This window comes from Porcisia hertigi, chromosome 31 (assembly GCF_017918235.1).
Source record: "Porcisia hertigi strain C119 chromosome 31, whole genome shotgun sequence".
Taxonomy (NCBI): domain Eukaryota; phylum Euglenozoa; class Kinetoplastea; order Trypanosomatida; family Trypanosomatidae; genus Porcisia; species Porcisia hertigi.
Genome location: NC_090590.1, coordinates 1,828,068 through 1,847,919, shown reverse-complemented (window position 1 = coordinate 1,847,919; position 19,852 = coordinate 1,828,068). Strand labels below are relative to the sequence as shown.

Here is a 19,852-nt window from a genome sequence, read left to right as displayed (position 1 = left end):
AACGCACAGCGCTCCCAAAAGCGTCGTCGCAATCGCTGCAGGTGTGTGTGTGCGTTGCGTGTATGCGCACTCTCTCTCTTGTTTGTTGGGTTTTGTGATCCTCATTAACTCTTGGCGAGTTTTCCTCGAACCTCCGTTTTATCATCTCATATGCATCTTTGTTCGCCTAGAAGACTCGACTTCGTATGCAGGTGTTTTGCGTGTATGTCTGCTGGCTTATGGGGCATCCCTGTCGTTGTTGAAGCCCCACGGTGAGTGGCACGGCCCTCCCCTCTTTTCTCCCTCTGTGAAGCTCACATTAACAATCACTCGTTGCTTCCCTCCTCCTCCTCCTCCTCCTCCTTCTCCTCTTTTATGTGTGTGTGCTTCTCTCACCACTGCACGTGGACACGTACAGGCCCTCGAGTCAAAAAACCACGTTTCCCTTGCGACATCAAGGGCACCACTGCAGTCATCAAGGGGAGGGTCCAAAACAAGGCAGGCACCAACTCGCCAGGATTACTACTTGGCACCACATGGAAGAGTTGGCCAAGTCGGTGCAGCGGGCGCAGGCAGCAGTGTTAGGCGTGCAAAATGACCTCGTGCTCCTCCGTGCTCACGTGGAGAAGGGGGCAGAAGAGCAGGATGCTGGCAGCATTGCGAAGGCTGCTGCTGCTGGTCTCGACACAGGGGTTTCCCCGCGTAACCCGTACTACGTAGAGTTGCATACGACCATTCATCAGAGACAGGAGGCTGCTTCGCTGCTGTTGCAGCGCTGCGCACATCTCTTTTACGAACAGTTTGGGGTCTTGGAGGAGAGGGCAGCGCGTCTAGAGAATGTCCGAGTGAAGGAAAAGGAGCTGCAGTCTGCCAAGAAGAGCATGCAGCGGTACTTCGATGCACACGCGAAGGAGCTTGAGGAGGAACGTGAGACGCACGATGGCGCACTTCAGATTGAGTGGGCGCGGCGGGAGCACCTTGAAGACGGGATTGTACGCATCGAGGTGGAACGGCGCCAGCAGCGCCTCGCGCACGGCGTGCTGTTTTCGTGGCTAAAGAAGGCAATGATGCGCAACCTCGCTCGTGAGTACACGCGGCGGCGGGACGCGGCTCGTGAGATGTACCAAGCGGCCACCTGCGACGCACTCGTTCAGCAGCAGCGGGTGACCACAGCGCAGCGGGCACTTTTTACGTGGCGCCGGCGAATTCAGCAGCGCCGCTACGGGCGTCTCGAGGTCACGGCGACCGAGGCAGAGAAGCGCGCGCAGTTTTTCCGCAATGAGCTTACCGCCATCCAGCAGACCTTCCATGAGCGCCTCGGCCGTGACCTCGGCGAGCGCGGGCAGATGACCACTGCAGTTTCTACTCAAGAAAAGGAGTGTGCCCAGTGCGAGGATGAAGTGCAGCGGCTGCGCGCGTCGCTGCACGACATGACGATAGAGTTTAGCGAGCGCACCCGCACCTACGTCCGGCAGCAGGAGGGCCTCGAGCAGCTCTTTGCACAGAAGGAGGAAGCTTTGCGTGACACCATCTGCCGTGTGCAGGCGATGCTGACAACAGAGCGGCAGGCGCACGCCGCGTTCGTGGAGTCGTCTGGATATTTCGTTAGCCATGTGAACGCCTACTGGCAGGCGCGGCTGCAGGCGCTGGATGAGGCGGCACGGCGCACGGAGGAGTTTGCCCATCACACCACCCTTGGTCTATTCGGTCGTCTGCAGCACCGCTATGCCAGTTTACTGCAGGAGGCAGCTAAGCTGAGACGTGACGTCGACACGCTCTCCCCACTGAGCGAGCGCTGCGTCCGTTTAGAGAATGAGCTTGCCGAATCAGAGCAGCTTTTGAAGCGAAGAACGGCATCTAGCCAGGTGTGGGAGAGGCGGTGCAGAGCTGCACATGTAGTGGGGTCTCTCCTCACGGATCGCGTCGCCTTCGCGAACAGTGCGGTGCTGCGATCCCGGTTCTTCGTTCGGTGGCTGGAGCGCAGTCAGACTACTTCAAACGAGAGGCTCCAGCGTAGTATCGACATACTCTCTGATAAACTGCAGGCTCAACAACGAGAGATGCTTGCCCAGCAGCAAGAGCAGTCCTCGCGTCACCAGGTGGAGGTGGCCCAACTCCAGGATGAGCTTGAGCAGCTACGCCGCACAAACATTCGACTGCAGGCGAAACTGGAGACCGCCGCTCGCACGCAACGCGAGCGGGACAGCGCCTACTGCGACAGTGAGGCGCGGAATGGGGAGCTCTCAGCGGCGATGCTACGGGAGAAGATCGAGCGCCGGGGTGTGGAGGACAAATGGTGGAGCAGCCGTGCCTCTGGCTTGATGTTGCAGGAGGCACAGCAGCGGTTGCGTGTTGAGGCGCAAGAGGGGTTGTGGTGGACGGCGCTGCTCATACGTGAGAGCAAAACACTCAAGGTTTGGACCGCTTCCCTGCACTGCGAGACCACACAGCTCACGACTGTGTGCGAGGGTTGGCAGCAGCATTGCCACCAGCTGGACGCGGCGCACGAAACGGTCCGAAAAAGCGCTGCAACGCGGACGGCGTGTGCTCTGGAGAGAGGCTTACTTCACGCGCAGACACTCGCCGTGTGGACATCGTGGCAAAAGTGGGCACGACAGAGACGTGCTGTGTCCGCTGTGGAGACACGATCGGCCCAGTCCCGAATGGAGATGATAAGGCGGCACGGAGAAGAACTAACGCGCCTGCATATTAGCCATGACACAGCCCTACAGTGTATTCAGCGTGAGCACGCTGTGGAGAAGACCCAGCTGCAGTCCATCCACCAGGAACGATGCGCGACCCTGCGGCGTGTGCAAGCGGAGGAGATGGAGCGGCTTTCCGAAAAACATGCACAGCAGCTGACCACCACGCAAGCCGCTTACGCGGCGGAAGTCGCCCAACGGGACGAACAGGCTGATGCGATGCAGGAGCAGCTGCGTCACATGGGCTCTCTTGTGGTCGAGTACTGCGCTCAGGCAACCTACACTCGGTGGCGTGCATGGGCGGCCGTGCGGCAAGCGCAACGCGCGGCTCTTCAGCACCGCGAGTTGGTTAGGCAGATGTCAGAATGGCACACTGCAAGCGCGATGATGGCTGACGCAAGCGTAGCGGCGAAGCTCGTTTTGTGTATGTCTGCTCTCACCGAGGCTGTACAGAAGAGCGCGGTGGATGTTCGACGATGGGGGCAGCATTTAGAACAAGAGCAGGAGCTGTGCCACTCCCAGATACACAAGCTGCAGGCCGTCAAGGAGAGCGTGGAGGAGGAGGCAACCCACTTGCGAGGAGAGCTCCATCACGTGCGCATGCTCTATGATGCGGAGGCCCATTACACAGACCAACTGCTTCGCACTGCCAAGGCAGAGCACCGTGCCCGCCGCAGCGCTTTGACCTTCACAGCTCGAATGGCCGAGTGGCAAGAATGGGTGTTTTGTAGTTCTGCAGACTATCTGGCAGCTGCAATGCGAGTTTTCACGGATGCGGCGAGACAGTTGATATCAGAGGTGTTGGCGACTCACAGAGTTGAGTCCTCCTCCCACGTGGCTCAGGTAGTGGGGGAGGAGGCGGGGCTCACCACACGCCCTCATGAAGCAGTTGCATTGTTGTCAGCAGATGTGAACACGAAAGACGTGCCCATCTCCGACGGCGACGGCGTGGCTGACGTAAGCGGCTGTGCACTTGACTTGTATCAAGGTGGCCCTAACCATGTAGAGGTTTCCACTGGCTGCAGTGGCGGACCCTCTTCTACGACCCGCCCAATCACTGTAGCGCAGTCACCTGTAAAGGTCATACCCAAAAGGCTACTCCTGCGCCTGCGATCGGTGGAGAGCTGTCTGAGGGACCCAGGCGACACATGCGGGGCTGAACACGAAGCCAACGATACCGCGTCCGAGAAGTGCCGACGCTTCCTCTCTGAGTCATTTCTTGAGGAGCTGACACCAACGTCGTCTTGGCCATCCGCTATTGCATGCCAACAAGTGGAGCAGGCCGACGCGCCCTTGGTGGTGTGCCATCTTCTTGAGATAGTGCGTCTAGCGGCGTTGCGTGGGGCCTCGACGCGCAACCGCGAGCATGCAGCTGAGCTTGCCGCTATCGAGGCAAAGCGGGAGCGCTCGGAGGAGGCGTTGGGGGGCTTGCAAGAGAGCATGGAGGGTCTTCTGGCGGAGCAGCGCACTTTCGCAGAAGAGATGCACGCACACGCTCAGCAACAAAGCCAGTATCCCGTCACCGGAGAGAGCACCTCGGCGCAGACATTGTTGATGTGGGCGGAGACATGGAAGGAGCGACTGGGGGCGCTCACGGATCGGTATGCCCAAGTGCTTGAGGTCTTTCACGCTGACATCACGCGCCGCCAAGAAAGGTCCTGCAGCGTGAACAGCCTTCTGATGGAGGTGGATGCGTTTTCCAAAGTTTTACTGCAGCGTTTTGCGGAGAATGTGAGTGCGATGGCGCAGCTGCAGCAGCACCTCCTCGCCAAGGCGTCAGGGGAGGCGGCCCTTCGTGACGGCTGTGGTAGTTCCGATACCAACCTACCTACAAACGCGGCAGCTGCAGTGGAGACGATCCGAGACTCTTCACCGAAGCCAAAGCCTGCGCCACCCCTCACCACCGCGACCTTGTCGCCTCTGCATCCCGACAGCGCTCATCACGCTGCCTCTGTGCAGGTCAGCGACTCCGGTGTCACCGCCAGCGCTCAGGGCTCCGTCTTGTCTGCTGACTCTTTACCCGAGATGCGCAGTCTGCGCGATCGCGTACAACTCCTTGAGAGGCTCCTTGTTGAAACAAAAGTGCAGCTGGCGGAGGCCAAGTCGCTGGCTGGAGTGCCCTGTGGTGCGTCTTACATCCCGAAGGCATCTGCCCAGGCGCAGCTGTGGGCGGCACAGGATGCTGAGGACTTTGAACAACTCGGACTGACGAAGGAGCAGCTCCTCGTCCTGTACGGCGCCTCGGAGTCAATGACCCGAACGCTGATGATGGCGATGCGCGAGTACGAGGTGAAGCTGCACGTCACGCAATCGGCGACGGCACAGCAGCTAAGAACAGCGTGCGCCGCGGTGGAGGAGACGCTCCAGGCCCGCCACCGCGCTGATGTGGAGCACTACGAGGCGAAGCTGCGCACCCTGTCCGAGTCCCTCGCAGAGGCGACCCAGGAGAAGTTTATAGCCGCGGCTCGTCATGGAGAGTTGGTGCAGCAGCTGAAGACAGAGGCGGCAAACTGGGCGGAAAAGTACACGCGTGACACCGAACTCACACGCCAGAGCCGCCTGCACGAAGTCAACGAGCTGGCTGATCACCAGCGGCTGCTGAAGGACGAACTTGAGCGATGCCGCCGCGCCACCGAGTCATGTGTTCAGCAGGCTGTGGACCGCCAAACTGAACTCCTGAGGTCCGAGCACGCGGAGAAACTCCGCCGTGCTGAAGGGGACGTGGCGCGGCTCACAACTGAGAGAGAGTTGTTGAGTGGCCGCCTTCGGGGACTCGAAGCGGACTGCGAGCAGCGTGTTCAACAGGAGCGAGCGGCAGTGGTGCGTCTTCCGCACCAGCTGGCAGGTGTCGTGGGTGTTGATGCGGTGCTGTCCTCTGTGAGTACTTGTGCTAGCTGGGGGGTGACCTTTTTGGACACTATGGAGCTATTTGCAAGTTACGCTGCGGACAAGGCGGCCTGGTTCGCCGTGTGCGCCACTCTCCTGATGGACTGTGAGCGTGATCAGTGGGAGACAGAGGTACTGCAGCTGCGCGAGCATGTGACCCAGCTCCTGGACGTGTCTCATGTCTCCCCAGAAGTGCCTGTACCCGTTCGCGGCTCCCATCAAGGGTCAAGGAACGTACAAATAGATGGCAGGATCACTAGCCCTTACGATAAGGTGGAGGAGGACTCCCTGCAAGCACTGACACTCTCACCTTCTCCCCGCCGGAACAACCAAGGCATGTCGGCAGGTGATAAGGGGGGTCGCATCACTGCATGCGACGCCACCGCGCAGCACACTTCCGCCCGTCCCGCCTCGAGCCTCGAAGCAGCTCAGACGCCCCGCGAGGCCAAAGGCGTTCAAGTAGTAGACGGCCCTACTACAACACCTACACGGTGCCGAAGTCTCTCTCTTGGCTCGCTCGAGTTATCTCAGTCTGTTCTCCGCTTCTCCAAGATGCTGAGCGACCAGCGGACTCGGAACGCAACCCGGTTAGAGCGGGCGAGCGTACTGATCGCCGACATTGACGATCTTCTTTTGCATGGGGCGCAGCTCACTGAATCCGCAGCCTTGAAAAGCGCTCGCTGGAATATCAAAGCCGTAAAAGGAGAGGGAGGGGGGGAGAGAGAGTAGTGAGGGATGCCGTACAGTGCAGTACGTATGGCGTCTCGATGCGTCACGACGGTGCGCAGCTTAGGGTCCCCCCCTCCCCAACAAAAAAAAACGCATCGGGTCTCCCTTCTCCCCTTTTCCTTCCCCAGATTTGTCAACTCGGTCGTGCCGCCCGTGTATATCTCTACAATAGGAACCCCCAGCAGGAGGTTGTCCATCATAGCGCCCGACCTCGTCCGTTTCCGAAACCGCCGCCCCCTTTTTGCCCCACCGTTGGTGGGATGTCGGAGACACGCGTCAAAGTTGCATGCACACGTACGATTCACATTTTATACCCGCGTTTTCTTTTTCTTTTTTTTCACCTCCCGCTTTTTCTTTGGGTCCCTGACGTCTTCCCCCCCCCTCCAAACACTTCGCACACGCACACCCCCCCCAACCGCCGACCTAGGCTACCTTCCTGTGTTTCACCTCTGCGCCAGAGTACATATTCTCTACTCTGCTTCATCAGGAGTGGTTGTACCGTGTATTGTTTGACTAGACCAATTAGACCGTGGCGAACTCCACTTCCAAACGTAGGCAAGGCACAGCGTCCCTTGGAGACGTGACGGGTTTCCTGTCAGGGCTTAGCGTGGTTGCTCTCCACGTCCTTTAACAGCCCTTTCCCCCCTTCCCCGAGCGACACCTCCACTATGCCTCTCTGTGGGCCCGACCAGAGTTTCGCCCCTCTTCTCCCCCACACCCACCATTTTTGTGCATTCTCACGATGTTTTGCTACTGCGATCCTGTTTTCGCTTGGTTTCTTTTATTCACATTCCCCGCCCCTCTTTCTGCTGAAAATCCAACGCTGTTCTTCCGTGAACAACAGCTCCTCTACCCGACCTCTCTTCGTTTCCAGACCTCCAGCACCCCCACCCCCCACCCTCCCCCACGCATCATCATAGGAAGGGCGTGCGTGTGTGTGTGTCACTGCGTAGAGGAGACATTGTTTAGAGAGCCTACGGAGATTTTTTCCTTCCCACAACTTGGTGGAGGGCACAGCAGTGTTCTCGTCGCATAATTATACAGCTCTTACATTGCACAGCCAACAGCCCCTGGTGTCTGTGTGTGTGTGTGTGTGTGTGTGTGTGCGTGAACTGCGCCGCTTCGCTCATCTCTTGGCGCGGCACGCGGTGTTGCGGTGCATTTTCTATATATTATTCTCCGCGCGTTTTCTTCAGTTTTTTGTTTACTGGTGTGATGTGACTGTGCCTTAATCAATACAGTCAAAGCTGCGTCCTCTGCGGGCTCCTCTTTCTTTCTCCTCTGTCTGTCTGTGTATGTGTGTGTGTGTGTGTCAGGAGCCCTCCCCCCCCCGTTCTGTCGCACTGATTCACGTGAGAGGTCATCACCAGATTGCCTGCACTCTTAAGTTACTACACAAGCACACATAAGCCCATAAAAGCCTCACAGAGGGGGGGGTGGATAGAGCGACAGTTCGAGAGCACCAACGCGAAGGTGAGCCTAGACGCTCACTGGTTCACTTTTCTTCTTAAACGCTTGTACCCCATTCCCATAGAAGACATCAACGTTGAGCTCATATCGGCACGGTTGCGCCGTTTGCGGCTCCCCCCCACCCTCCCACCGCCCGCCTTTAGCCACACGGGCAGACATAAACCCCGGCCCCCTCCCCCCTGGAGTGTCTGATATAAAGTACGGCAGTGATGGAGAGTGCAGAGCCGCTCACGAAGGCAAAGCTGTTCGCCTCACATGAGACAGGGCAGTGGACAGAGATCGGGCTCGGGGTCGTCTCCATCGTCAAAGAGTCGCTACCGACACGAGGCGTGGATGGCTCCATCAGCGGTGCCACTATCACGGGGTCTTCCCCCGGAGGGGGTGGTAAGCGAGGAAAGGCGGTGGACGAGGAGGTGGACGTGAGGCTGGCGGCACGGCTGCAGATGTTCTCCATCGACAACCCTAACGACCTACTCTTGTCCAGTTACGTCAGTCTGGATGACATCTACACGATTCAAGGTGAGACCATTTTACTTTGGTATGATGAGGCGGTGAGCAACGAGATCGCGTGTAGCTTTGATAACAAAGACGGCTGTGGTTTTATTTATCGCCAGATAAAGTCATATCAGCAGTCAGAGCGGATGCGCCGCCTGCAGGATGAGCGGGTGCCAGCGATCGTGGACAAGTTCCTCGTTCACCCACACAACCTCGCCGTCGTCCTCGACGCAGCGCAGTCGCAAAACAAGCGCTTCGGCCTCTACGTCCGCGACGACCCACAGTACTTCACTAAGCTGGTGCAGCTGTTCCACGCCAGTAGGGAGAAGCAGGACACCTCCTCTATGGAGCTCATTGCAAGGATTGTCCTTGCCCTTTTCCAGTCCCCTTACAACACAGAGGGCAAAATTGTTGCGCAGCTCGTGGAGAATGAGCGCATCGACGACTGCATCGACATTGTGCAGTATGGCCTTGGTAGGCGTGACAAGGAGAGCGGTTTTGTCAGCTTCGAGGAGCGGCGGGCCACCTTTCACAACCCGTGCCAGCTCCCAGAGTCAATGTTGCCGCGCATCCACGTCTTGTATTCGTGTGGATACTTGAAGGACTTGATTCCGCTGAACCTGGAGCCGGCCGACGCGTCTTCCTACCCACTCCTCAGCAATTTCACTCTGCGCTTCACTATGAACTTGCTGAGTGACATCGTGACGTCGCCCAGCATCCTCCCTGATGCCTTCCGAACGTCCGTGGACGCGGTGCATCTTGACACCTCCGCTGCAGACTCTGCCATGGTTGATCTCAGCAAAGTGGCACACCTGTTCGAGTTGGCGGCCTTTGTTGGAGATATCGCCAAAACGGTCAAGGGCGCGTTGGTCGGCATTGACACGCGTGTGGAGATTATCTCCTCACTCGTGCGAGTCGGTGTCCTGCCGTTTTTGACGGCGGTGTTGCACTGCGCACTGCGGTACTACGACAGCGCGCTGGCGCATCCACCAGCGCAGCAGTGGGCGGTGACTCCAGCGCGCGCTGTGCAGCTCGTTTGCGACACCCTCTACAGCTGCACTTCGTACTTTCCCGAGTGCGTAGAGGATCTAATCGCCGAGGCGAACGCAGTCCCTGCTCGATGCCTGCTGCAGCTCCTGCTGCGCGCTATTACAGTGGTTTGCTCAGCTGCTGAAGCTCAGTCCGTCGTCGACGCCGTGCACTGCTGTGGTGTTGGCGTTCCCCTGACGGTCGCTATGTTTGGTGACAATTCGCAATTTGAAGCTCGCAGGCACGAGGTGTTGCGCTTCTGGATCGAGGGCAACGTTGTCGACCGGCCGCCGCTCTTTTACATCGCTGCGCACGTTGCACAGCTGCTGGACCAGGCAGCGCGAGCGGCAGTGCCGGCCGTGACTATGCTCAGAGGTAGTGCCAACGGTGCCTGCTCCTCGTTTATGGGTGGTGATCTTCAGCTGTCGTCGGTGCAGGAGCGTCAGATCGTGTACGGCCTCCGTGTTGTAGCGGCTGTCGTCTCCAAAGTCGATTCGTTGCGGTGCAACATTCTGCTCGACGTGCTCAAGCTGTCTCAGCTGATACCGGCACTGATCCCTGTGCTCGCGTCACCGCAGCGGCGGATGGCAAACTTGCAATCTTCTGTTATTTCTTTTTTGGCTACAATTCTAGCCCGCCCCGATGGGCACCTCGTGGCTCTCGCTGCCGGTGATCCGACGCCGAGTCTACTGCACGCGGCGCTGTTGCTCTATCTTCAGTGTAGCCATCGCGACAACGTCTTGAGCTCCTCTCTGGCGCACTTGGTCACCGCCGTTTGCGAGGGGGTTCATCGTGAGAAGCTTCAAGACATCTTTCCGAAGGGCAGCGGTAACTCCGTAGGTCCGAGCCCCTTTGTCACCATCCTCCGCGGCGATGATTCAATCAGTAAGACGGAGCAGACATCACCAACATCAGCGCCGCCGACACGGCCGTTTGAGGCGCTCGCCTCTGTCATACTCTCGCAGTTTGGCAAGCAGCTGGCGCTGAAGGCGCCGGTGCTGTACGAGCGGCTGCACAAGGCACTAGAGGAGACCCCAGAGCAGGCACAACTCGTCGAGGCGGAGACCTCCAGCTTAGCGAGCTCCGTAGATCGCACTACCATCGCAGGCTTCGCCGACTTTGACGCCGCCGCAATCGACTTTGGCCTCGATCCCCCCCTTGTCACGCCTATTGTGGACGGAGGCTCCTCTGAAGCACGTCTGCATGCCCTTGCACATTCCGCCGCCACAACTCGAGACGAGGACGAGGACGACGACGATGACCCGCTCGCGTGTCTCAGCAGTATCGAGGACGAATCGGAGAACGAGGAGGAGTCGACTGGCCCACCACCAGCCGTAGTCTCAGCGTCATTGTCGACCGCGGTCGATTCCCTGCCTGGCGAGGCTTCAACGTCCAGTTCAGCTGCCCAACGTAGCGGCAGCAGCGCAGATGTCCCACCCCCTACTCCCTCGACATCTTCAGTGTCGTCGGTGCTGACCTCCTTTGAGTGCGTTGATCCACCCAGTGGCCGGTGCTCGCTGTTGGAGGACGAGGAGAACCGGCTGCCGCAGCGGTTGAGCGTCAAGCGCAGCCGATCCGACTCTGACACCCTGAACGACGACGAGGAAGAGGAGGCGGAGGCAAAGCGGAGGCGGGCCTGAAGAGCCATCACCTTAAGCTGAGCTAAGCGCCTTTTAACATGGACACATACATGTTGGTAATTGTCCAGCAGCCGTAGCTGCCCCAGCGTACCCTCCTTCCCCCTCCCCTCCCCTCCCGCCCCGACCTTCATCCTCTTTTCCCCCCCTCTCTCCCACCCCCTTGCGTTCCTCCTCTTGCCATTTCACTAAATGGTTTCTGTGACGATGCGGTGGGCTTATGTGTTTTTCGGCTTCGAGAATACCGCAGAGACACTCCCACACGTACAGGTGAGTTCGTGTGTGTGTGTGTGTGTGTGTGTATGTGTGTGCCCGTGTGCATCTGTACGTCTTGAGGCGGTGAGAGGACAATAAAGCAAACGTGGGTGCGTGAGATCAGCAGAGACTAGGGGGAGGAGGCAGGGTGGACGGTACCACCACAGCCAGTTCCCTCGTCAGCGGTGTCTCACCCTCTCCCTCCCTGTTTTTTCACCGTTGTGATTGTGTGCGTGTGAGTTTGTATGCTGGAACGACAACAACAACAAAAAAAAATGATCCTGGAATGCAACCTCATGTCTTGAAGGAGAGGGAGTTCCTCCTCCCTGATTCCTTTTTCCCCTTCGCCTCCTCCCTCCAAGCTCTCCCCCCCCCACACACACACACGTACGCAAATATCATACGCTGCCGTTGTGATGTCTCGGAGAGGGAGCGTGCGTTATTGCGTCTTTTCTTGCCTTTTCTTCCCTACCCCCCTCCCCCCCCCCCTTGCCTCTCCACCCACTCTTTCCTTCGATTATAAGAGCTCTTGAGTAGCCAAGCCAGTGCACCACTCCTCCCTTTCTTCCCCCCCATCCCCATCCCTACTACCATTCTTCACGTGTGCGACAGGACCAACATAACGTACACATTAAACCCACTGAGAAAAGGTAACGGGGCGTTGCGCCATGCCCATATGTTGTATCAACTCTTCTAACGAGGAAACAATGGAGAAACAAGAGAAGTCGTCGGTGGGGTTCGAGTATGACTCCCTGCAGCAGCTATGCAGCTCGCTCGGTGCCACTAAGCCGATCAAACGCCTTCTGATCGCCAACAACGGACTTGCTGCAGTGAAGGGAATCGACTCGATCCGCTCGTGGATGTACGAGCACACGGGCGACTCCGAGGCGGTGCAGTTCGTCGTGATGGCCACCCCAGAGGACCTCAAGGCAAACGCGGAGTTCATCTCGCTTGCAGACCAGCATGTCCCCGTTCCAGGCGGCCCCAATAGTAACAATTATGCAAATGTAGACGTGATTATGCAGACCGCGCTGCAGAACACATGCGACGCCATTTATCCCGGTTGGGGTCACGCCTCGGAGAACCCCGCACTGCCGCGCGAGTGCATCAGGTCGAAACGCGTTACGTTTCTCGGCCCATCCGAGGACGCCATGTTCGCGTTGGGGGACAAGATCGCCTCGACGATCGTGGCTCAGTCTAATGGGGTACCGACGGTGCCGTGGAGCGGCGAAGCTATCCGCCTTGCTCCGTGCACCTTCAACGTGGACGCCGTGACCTACGATAAGGCGTATGTGACCTCGCCGGAGGAGTGCGAGGAGGTGTGCAGCAGCATCGGCTTCCCCGTGATGATCAAGGCATCTGAGGGGGGTGGCGGCAAGGGCATCCGCTGCTGCACATCTCTGAAGGATGTCAAGAGCCTGTTTTTCGCGGTCTCCGAGGAGGTGAAGGGCTGCCACATATTTGTGATGCGCATGTTGGAGAATGTGCGTCACCTGGAGGTGCAGCTGTTGGCGGATTGCTACGGCAATTGCATCGCCGTGCGCACGCGCGACTGCAGTGTCCAGCGGCGCCACCAAAAGATCATCGAAGAGGGTCCTGCATTCGGAGTCGATCCGACCATCATTACAGCGATGGAGAACGCGGCCATTGCGCTGGCCCGCGCGGTGAAGTACTGCGGTCTTGGCACGGTGGAATACATGTACGACAAGCGGACGCACCGTTTTTACTTCCTGGAGCTGAACCCGCGTATCCAGGTGGAACACCCGGTGTCAGAGATGATCTCGGGTGTGAACCTACCGGCTGCGCTGCTGTGCGTTGGCATGGGCATACCGCTCGACCGCATACCAGAGGTTCGTGTCTTCTACGGTGAGGAGCCGTACGGCACGACCCCGATTGATTTTTCGACTCGCCAGAGCCTGCCGCCCAAGTGTCACACGATTGCCGTGCGGGTGACAGCGGAGGACACGGACGAGGGTTTCCGGCCGACCTCCGGCCGGGTAGATGAGATCGCCTTCAAGAACAGCAAGGAGTGCTGGGGCTACTTCTCCGTCGGCTCCGGTGGTGAAATACACCAGTTTGCTGACTCGCAATTTGGTCACATCTTTTCCTCCAGCGAGACCCGCGAGGAGGCGCGCCGCGGGATGGTGCTAGCGCTTCGAAACCTTGTCGTCCGTGGCGAGATACGCACGTCAACGCCGTACGTGATGGAGCTGCTGGAGATGCCGGCCTTCCGCGACTGTGACATGAGCACGTCCTGGTTAGACCGGCTGATAGCGAAGAAAGCGGATGAGGCGCCGTCGCACCAGCGCAGTATCCACTTCGCACTGATTGCAGCCAACATCTATCGTACTATGCGCTCAATGCAGGAGCAAAGAGAGAGATACATCGCCTATCTTGCAGCTGGCCACGTGCCGTCCATCGAGCTCCTCTCCAACACCCATACCGAGTCCTACGTGAGTCGATCAGAAAAGTATACGCTGAGTGCCGGCTTGGTGAGCGCGAACGAGTACGCCATTTCCTTGAACGGCAGCATCGTTCTGGTGACCTACCGCATCCTCAAATCTGGTGCCTTACAGCTGACCATCGGCGATAAAACCCTCGTTGCCTACGTCGCGCAGGAGCCAAACAACCTGCGCATCACCATCGGAGGCAAAGTGACTAACTTCTCTGGTGACGTTGACCCCACCAAAATAATGGCCACCGTCCCTGGTCGCCTCGTGCGCTACGTCATCGAAAATGGCGGACATTTGAACGAGGGCGACACCTTTGCGGAGGTGGAGGTGATGAAGATGATTCTGCCGCTGCGGGCCCGCACAACTGGCACATTCCACCACCGCGCTGTTGCCGGCAGCACCATCGCGATGGGCTCGCTGCTGGGAGAGATCACTCCGGACGACCCGAGCAAGGTCTCACGGCCTAATGAGATAAAAGAGCCGTGGCCAACTGAGCTGCTGCTCGCCCGCCAATACGAACGCCCAGACGGCGTCACGCGCGCGCGCCGCGCCGCGGAGTCGCTGTGGGAGCTCGTGAACGGCTTCCATTTCAAGGAGGTGTCTATCGAGGACCGGGTGCGCAAGGCGTTTGCCGATCTCGCCTCACTCGGGCTCTCGGCTGTGACGCTCAAGGCGATTCACCTGCCGTTTATTCCGCCGGAGCTCTGCGAGGAGACGGAGGGCCACCCGCACACGCCAAGCGACAAGTATCGCGTCATAATCGATGCCATCGTGGACCGGTACGTCACGGTGGAGCAGTCTTTCGACGGGCATAGCCGGCAGGAGGCGATCGAGGGGCTGCGCAGCGTCCTTGATGACAGCGAGGCTGTCTACCAGGTGGACTTTGCCCATAATCAGGACTGCCACCACTATGTGATGCGCAGCGTGCTGAGCTACCTCGAGGGCAACACGATACTCCTCAAGTCACTGGAGAAGACTCTGTCTAAACTGGTCACTCTCAAGTCCTTCGCCTACGGCTCACTGCTCCTGCAGGCACGCTACTTGCTCCGCTTGTGCTCTCTGCCGTCGTTCACCCAGCGCAAAGCACAGCTCGCCGAGGCGCTGGAGAAGGGAAGCCTGCGCAGCCTCATCGCCAGCAGCTTCGGCTATGATTTGCTGTGCTCTATCATGTTCGACCGCCAGATGGAGCACCTGGTGCACATATGCCTCGAGTTGTTCATTCGCCGCGAGTACTTTGGCGAGAGCGAAGTCAAGGACCTGGACATTTTGAGGCAGGGCTCCAGCTGGTATGCCAGCTACTGCTTCGACCCCATCGAGGACACGGACGCGTTATGCATGAGCGATGATTCGGCGGGGGAGTCGCCGCTGGTGAGTGGTGGGCGAGGCGTTTGCATCATGCTGCCTGATGAGCAGCTGCTCAAGTCGACACTGGCGTCGTCGTTCCGCGATGTTGTGTCGCACTACAGCGACGACATCGTTATTGCGACAGTGTTTTTCTCCGTCTCGCGGGATTCGACGCAGTCTGAGGTGGGGCGTATGTGCCGTTTGCTGATCGAGGAGAACGTAGCGGTATTTCAATGCTTCAAGAAGCTCGAGACGATGCACTTTCTAGCGCACGGGATGCCGGAGGGGCCGCACTTCTTTACGTACCGTGCGGAGACCGACTTTCACGAGGATACGCTGCTGCGCAATGTGCTGCCACAGTCGGCACGTCGGCTTGAGCTGGACCGGCTATCAAACTACGAAGTAACCATGCAGCCGACACCGTACAAGGACGTGCACGTCTTCAAGGCTGCTCCGAAGAAGGCTGGTGCGTCTCCGTTGGAGCACCGCATGTTCGCGCGCGTGGCGGTGACGCCACACGACATGGGCATGACTCCCTGGACGGAGGCGAACGATGTGGATGCGGGCCATATGCTGGCCAAGTGCTTGGCAGCGCTGCAGGTGACCCGAGACGACTCGACAGTGAAGTTCCCAGACAGCAATCACGTGTTCGTGAAGATGATTCAGCTGACCTTCGATGTCCGCACGCTGCAGCGCCTACTGACGGCGGCAGCCAGATCATACGAGGAGAAGCTGATGGAGCTGGGCGTGCATGAGGTGGAGCTGTCCTTTCAGGCGAAGGTGCCGTCGGGTCTCATTCCAATGCGCGTCATCGCCAGCAGTCCGTCTGGCTATGGTGTCTCCGTGCATGTGTACTACGAGTCCCTGGAAAGCGGTCAGGTGTTACTGCATCGTGCCGAGACATCTGAGGACGTCAACTACTCGTCTATGGGCCGCTCCGCTGAGTTCCTGGCGGAGATGAACCCCACCACCCCAATCCTCAGCGTGTCGTATGGGTCCCCGAAGATGAAGCGTACTGTGTCAAAACTGGAGGCCCTACGTGAGATGCTGCCCTCTGAGAAGGAGGAGCCGAGTTCGTTCAGCATGATTACAGAACCGATTGAGGGGCGCCACCGTGCCGTCGCTCTCGGGCCGTACCCGCACCTGAACACGTGTCAAGTGAAGCGCCTCCAGGCCCGCCGCGCTGACACGACCTACGTGCATGACTGGCCGGCCATGCTCAGCCTCATCGTACGCAAGGATTGGGCGAAGCTGCGCCGTGCACGCGATCTTCCGAACGCCTCGATACCCAAGGCTCCGCTCCGTGCCACTGAGCTTTTTCTCGGCGAAGACGGCGAGTCGCTGTCGACGAACAAGTCCTCGGCGCAGCCGTGTGGCATGGTGGTGTGGATGATCGAGTACGCGCCACCGCGCTACTTCGACGTGCAAACGGATATGGCCGAGACGCGTCGTATTGTGGTGGTGGCGAATGACATCACTTTTTTGTCTGGGTCCTTCGCCGTCCCGGAGGACCGCGTCTTCAAGGCAGCCTCGGTGCTGGCCCGCGCGCAGCACTTGCCGTTTGTGTACATCAGCGCGAACAGCGGCGCACGTCTCGGCATCAGCACGGAGGTAAAGAAGAGGTTTCTCGTTGAATTCACAGAGAAGAACGAAATCGCCTATCTTTACCTCATGAAGAGGGACTACGAGGAGCTGACGGCACAGAAGCAAATTCGAATGGAGGTGGAGCCCTTGGAAGTGGATGGCGAGACTCGGTTTGTGATCAAGGGCGTGGTGGGTGGTCCGACGGAGTACATCGGTGTCGAGAATCTTAGCGGGTCAGGTCTCGTGGCAGGTGAGATGTCGAAGAGCTACAAGGAGATCCCGACCATCAGCCTTGTTTCGGGCCGCAGTGTCGGCATCGGAGCCTATTTGAACCGCCTCGGACGCCGCGTCATCCAGACGAACGACTCACCCCTCATCCTGACCGGCGCCAGCGCTCTCAACCGGCTTCTGGGCAAGGACGTGTATATGGGCAACAGCCAGCTCGGCGGGAAGCAGATTATGGTGCCGAACGGCGTCACGCACTGGTGCACAAACCACGACTACAGCTCTGCCCGTGTGCTTCTGCGGTGGCTCGACTACGTGCCGGCTGTTGTACATCCTCAGCGCTGCACGCCGCACCGGCTACTCTGGACTGCTACCGATCCGATTGATCGCGACGTTACTTTCTGTCCGACGGCGAATACACCATACGATCCCCGCTTCCTCGTGACTGGACAACTCAGTCAAACTGGTCTGTTCGATCGCGGCTCGTGGATGGAGACACTGGAGAAGTGGGCACGCACGGTGGTGACCGGCCGCGCCACCCTCGGTGGCATTCCTTGCGGTGTCATTCTCGTTGAGACGCGCCTTACGAAGAAGTTCGACCCCGCTGACCCCGCCGACCCGACCTCGGCGTCGTCCTTCATCACGCAGGCGGGACAGGTCTGGTTCCCAGACTCGGCGCGCAAGACGGCTGATGCTCTCGACGACTTTCACCACGAGCGGCTGCCGTGCTTCATCTTGGCGAATTGGCGCGGCTTCTCCGGAGGCATGCGGGACATGTTCGACGAGGTGCTCAAGTTTGGCGCGGCCATTGTCGACAACCTTCGCGTGTACACGGCGCCTGTCTTCATCTACATCCCGCCGGCGGGCGAGCTGCGTGGTGGCGCGTGGGTTGTCGTCGACCCCGTCATCAACCACAACGGCGTGGTTGAGATGTACTGCGACCCGTCCTCGCGCGGTGGAGTCCTCGAGCCGTCGGGTGTGGTGGAGATCAAGTTTCGCGACAATGACGTGCGGGACTTGATTCGCCGCAATCGGTCCGAGCTCGCGACGATGGAGCCGAAGGCGGCTCGCGAGATCGAGAACAGTCTCTTGCCGCAGTACCGCGACGTTGCGGTGCGCTTTGCCGACCTGCATGACACCTACGTGCGGATGAAGGCAACCGGGGTGGTGCGCGACGCCGTCCCGTGGAAGGATAGCCGCCGCCACTTTTATCACAAGCTGCAGCGCAAGCTGAAGGAGCTGGAGGTGGCGAACGACATGCTGGAGTGCAACGTCGTCGACTCCCTCGCCGAGGGCGTGCGGAGAGTAGAAGAGCGCTACAGGGCAGCGCAACCCGACGGACCAGCGTGGGGCACGGCCGACCAGCAACACTTGATGTGGCTAGAGGAGGTCGATGGCACCTGGGTCGAGAAGACGAACGGCCACGTGGCACTGAGCAGCGGCGAGTGCGCGAAGGAGCTGGAGAGCCTGCTCACTCAACACGTTAGTACGGTGAGTTCGATGGAGCGCGTGCTGGCGAAGCTTTTCGAGAACCCAGCCATCGCCAATGCCGCACAGGGCGCCTTGCAGTCCACTCTGGCGTTTGGGTCCAGCTTGGCCGAATAGGTATCCCATAAGTTCTTTTATCTCGGCGTAGTTGATGGTGTCTCAGAGGGCGGCATTCACGGTGCAGCGTGTGGTTCTCTTCTCATCTTTATTTGTGTGACCGACAACCTTTTCTTTCTTGCCGGTCAGTGATTTGAATCCCCCCCTTTTTTTGTGTGTGTGCGTGTGTGGAGGGGAAGGGGGGGGGCAGGGAAGGGAGAGCGGGCGGGGCTCACGGCTTCGATACACTGACAAATGTGTGCGATGGCATCTTTCTCGTTGACAACCTGCTCTTCGATAATAGCTGTGCGGCAGCGGATACAATAGCCGCTCTGTCTGCCCTCTCAATCTCTGTTCGCGAGCCCACGGGTGTGTGCCTCTGTTCTACCAGTAAAAAAAACGCTATAGTTTCTGTGGATTCCCGTCGCTGTGTTTGGCTCGGGATCCCTCCGCCCCCCTTTTTTTGTTTGTTCACACACGCGCACCAGCTTTACACCCGTCTGTTTTTTTTTTCATCTCTTTGGAAGCCCGTCTCTTGTAGGAATCTTTTTTGTCGTTCTTTTATGAAATCGTGGCGTTCATTTGGGGGAGGGAGGGAGAGGGGGGGGCACGACTTTTGGCTGTACAAATCCGTTTTTTCCTCAATTCCCCATCCGTGTAGCGCTTCTCACACCACACAAAAATAAGTTTAACCCACCCACGCTCTTCTCTCCTCCACTCAGTCCCTGTGGCTTCCAGCCCCCCTTTTGTTTCACTCGCTCCTCTCTCCTGTTATCGTTCTGGACCCACTCTCTGTCTCTGTTTGTGTGAGGTGTGGTGGTGCGTTCGTTCCCCGCCTTTCATTTCTATTCGTTTTTCTTTTAATTGTTTCGTCTCTCTCTGTGTGTGTGTGTGTGTGCTGTAGCCCCCCCCCCTTAATCCCCGTCTCCTTCCTCCCCCCCTTCCCCTTCCCCACCTCTCTGAATTTTTGCTTTGTGTGCATTTTTGAACCATATATGTATATATATATGTATATATGTATATGGTCTGCCTGGAGGACACCGCGCGTCGTGATGTGGTCACTCTTATGCGTTCATTTGGTTTTATAGGGATGCTGTACGACGGCACGGATGCACCTGCCCTGCCCCCTCCCTCTATTTCGCTTTTCTCTATATGGACCTGTTTTTTTTTTTTTTACTTGCACCAGTACTGGGTGCCGGCACGAACTTGCGCACGTTGCACAGTTGCGCTGCTCGTCACCTGTAGTCTTCTCTAATGTTGTTATTTTGGAGCTCGGGCGGAAAGGAAGGGAGGGGGATCCTAGGTTCAATTGGTGTGAAGAAGCTGATCTACACCTGAGGCTCACAGCCACTTACACACACACACACACACACACATGGAGGGAGGAAAACATGAGGGAGTCGCCGGTCACGGCTTCTTCTTTTAAATGGTAATACACCAGGAGAAAACAAGAGACCCCCCCTGGTCATCGCACGTGGGC

The 19,852-nt window shown here is 58.4% G+C and overlaps 3 protein-coding genes across 3 annotated transcripts; all 3 read left to right on the top strand.

Moving 5' to 3' along the window:
• Positions 1-515: 515 nt before the first annotated feature.
• JKF63_04006 (uncharacterized protein) lies at positions 516-6,296 on the top strand (the record flags this gene model as incomplete). The annotated part of the gene is made up of 1 exon (XM_067900002.1): positions 516-6,296. The coding sequence occupies one exon, from the start codon at positions 516-518 to the stop codon at positions 6,294-6,296; it is 5,781 nt and encodes a 1,926-aa protein (XP_067755208.1).
• A 1,679-nt stretch (positions 6,297-7,975) lies between these two features.
• Positions 7,976-10,930, top strand: JKF63_04005 (uncharacterized protein; the record flags this gene model as incomplete). The annotated part of the gene is made up of 1 exon (XM_067900001.1): positions 7,976-10,930. One exon carries the CDS (start codon positions 7,976-7,978, stop codon positions 10,928-10,930), a length of 2,955 nt encoding a protein of 984 aa, XP_067755207.1.
• A 920-nt stretch (positions 10,931-11,850) lies between these two features.
• On the top strand, positions 11,851-18,393 carry JKF63_04004 (uncharacterized protein; the record flags this gene model as incomplete). The annotated part of the gene is made up of 1 exon (XM_067900000.1): positions 11,851-18,393. One exon carries the CDS (start codon positions 11,851-11,853, stop codon positions 18,391-18,393), a length of 6,543 nt encoding a protein of 2,180 aa, XP_067755206.1.
• Between the last annotated feature and the right edge of the window lie 1,459 nt (positions 18,394-19,852).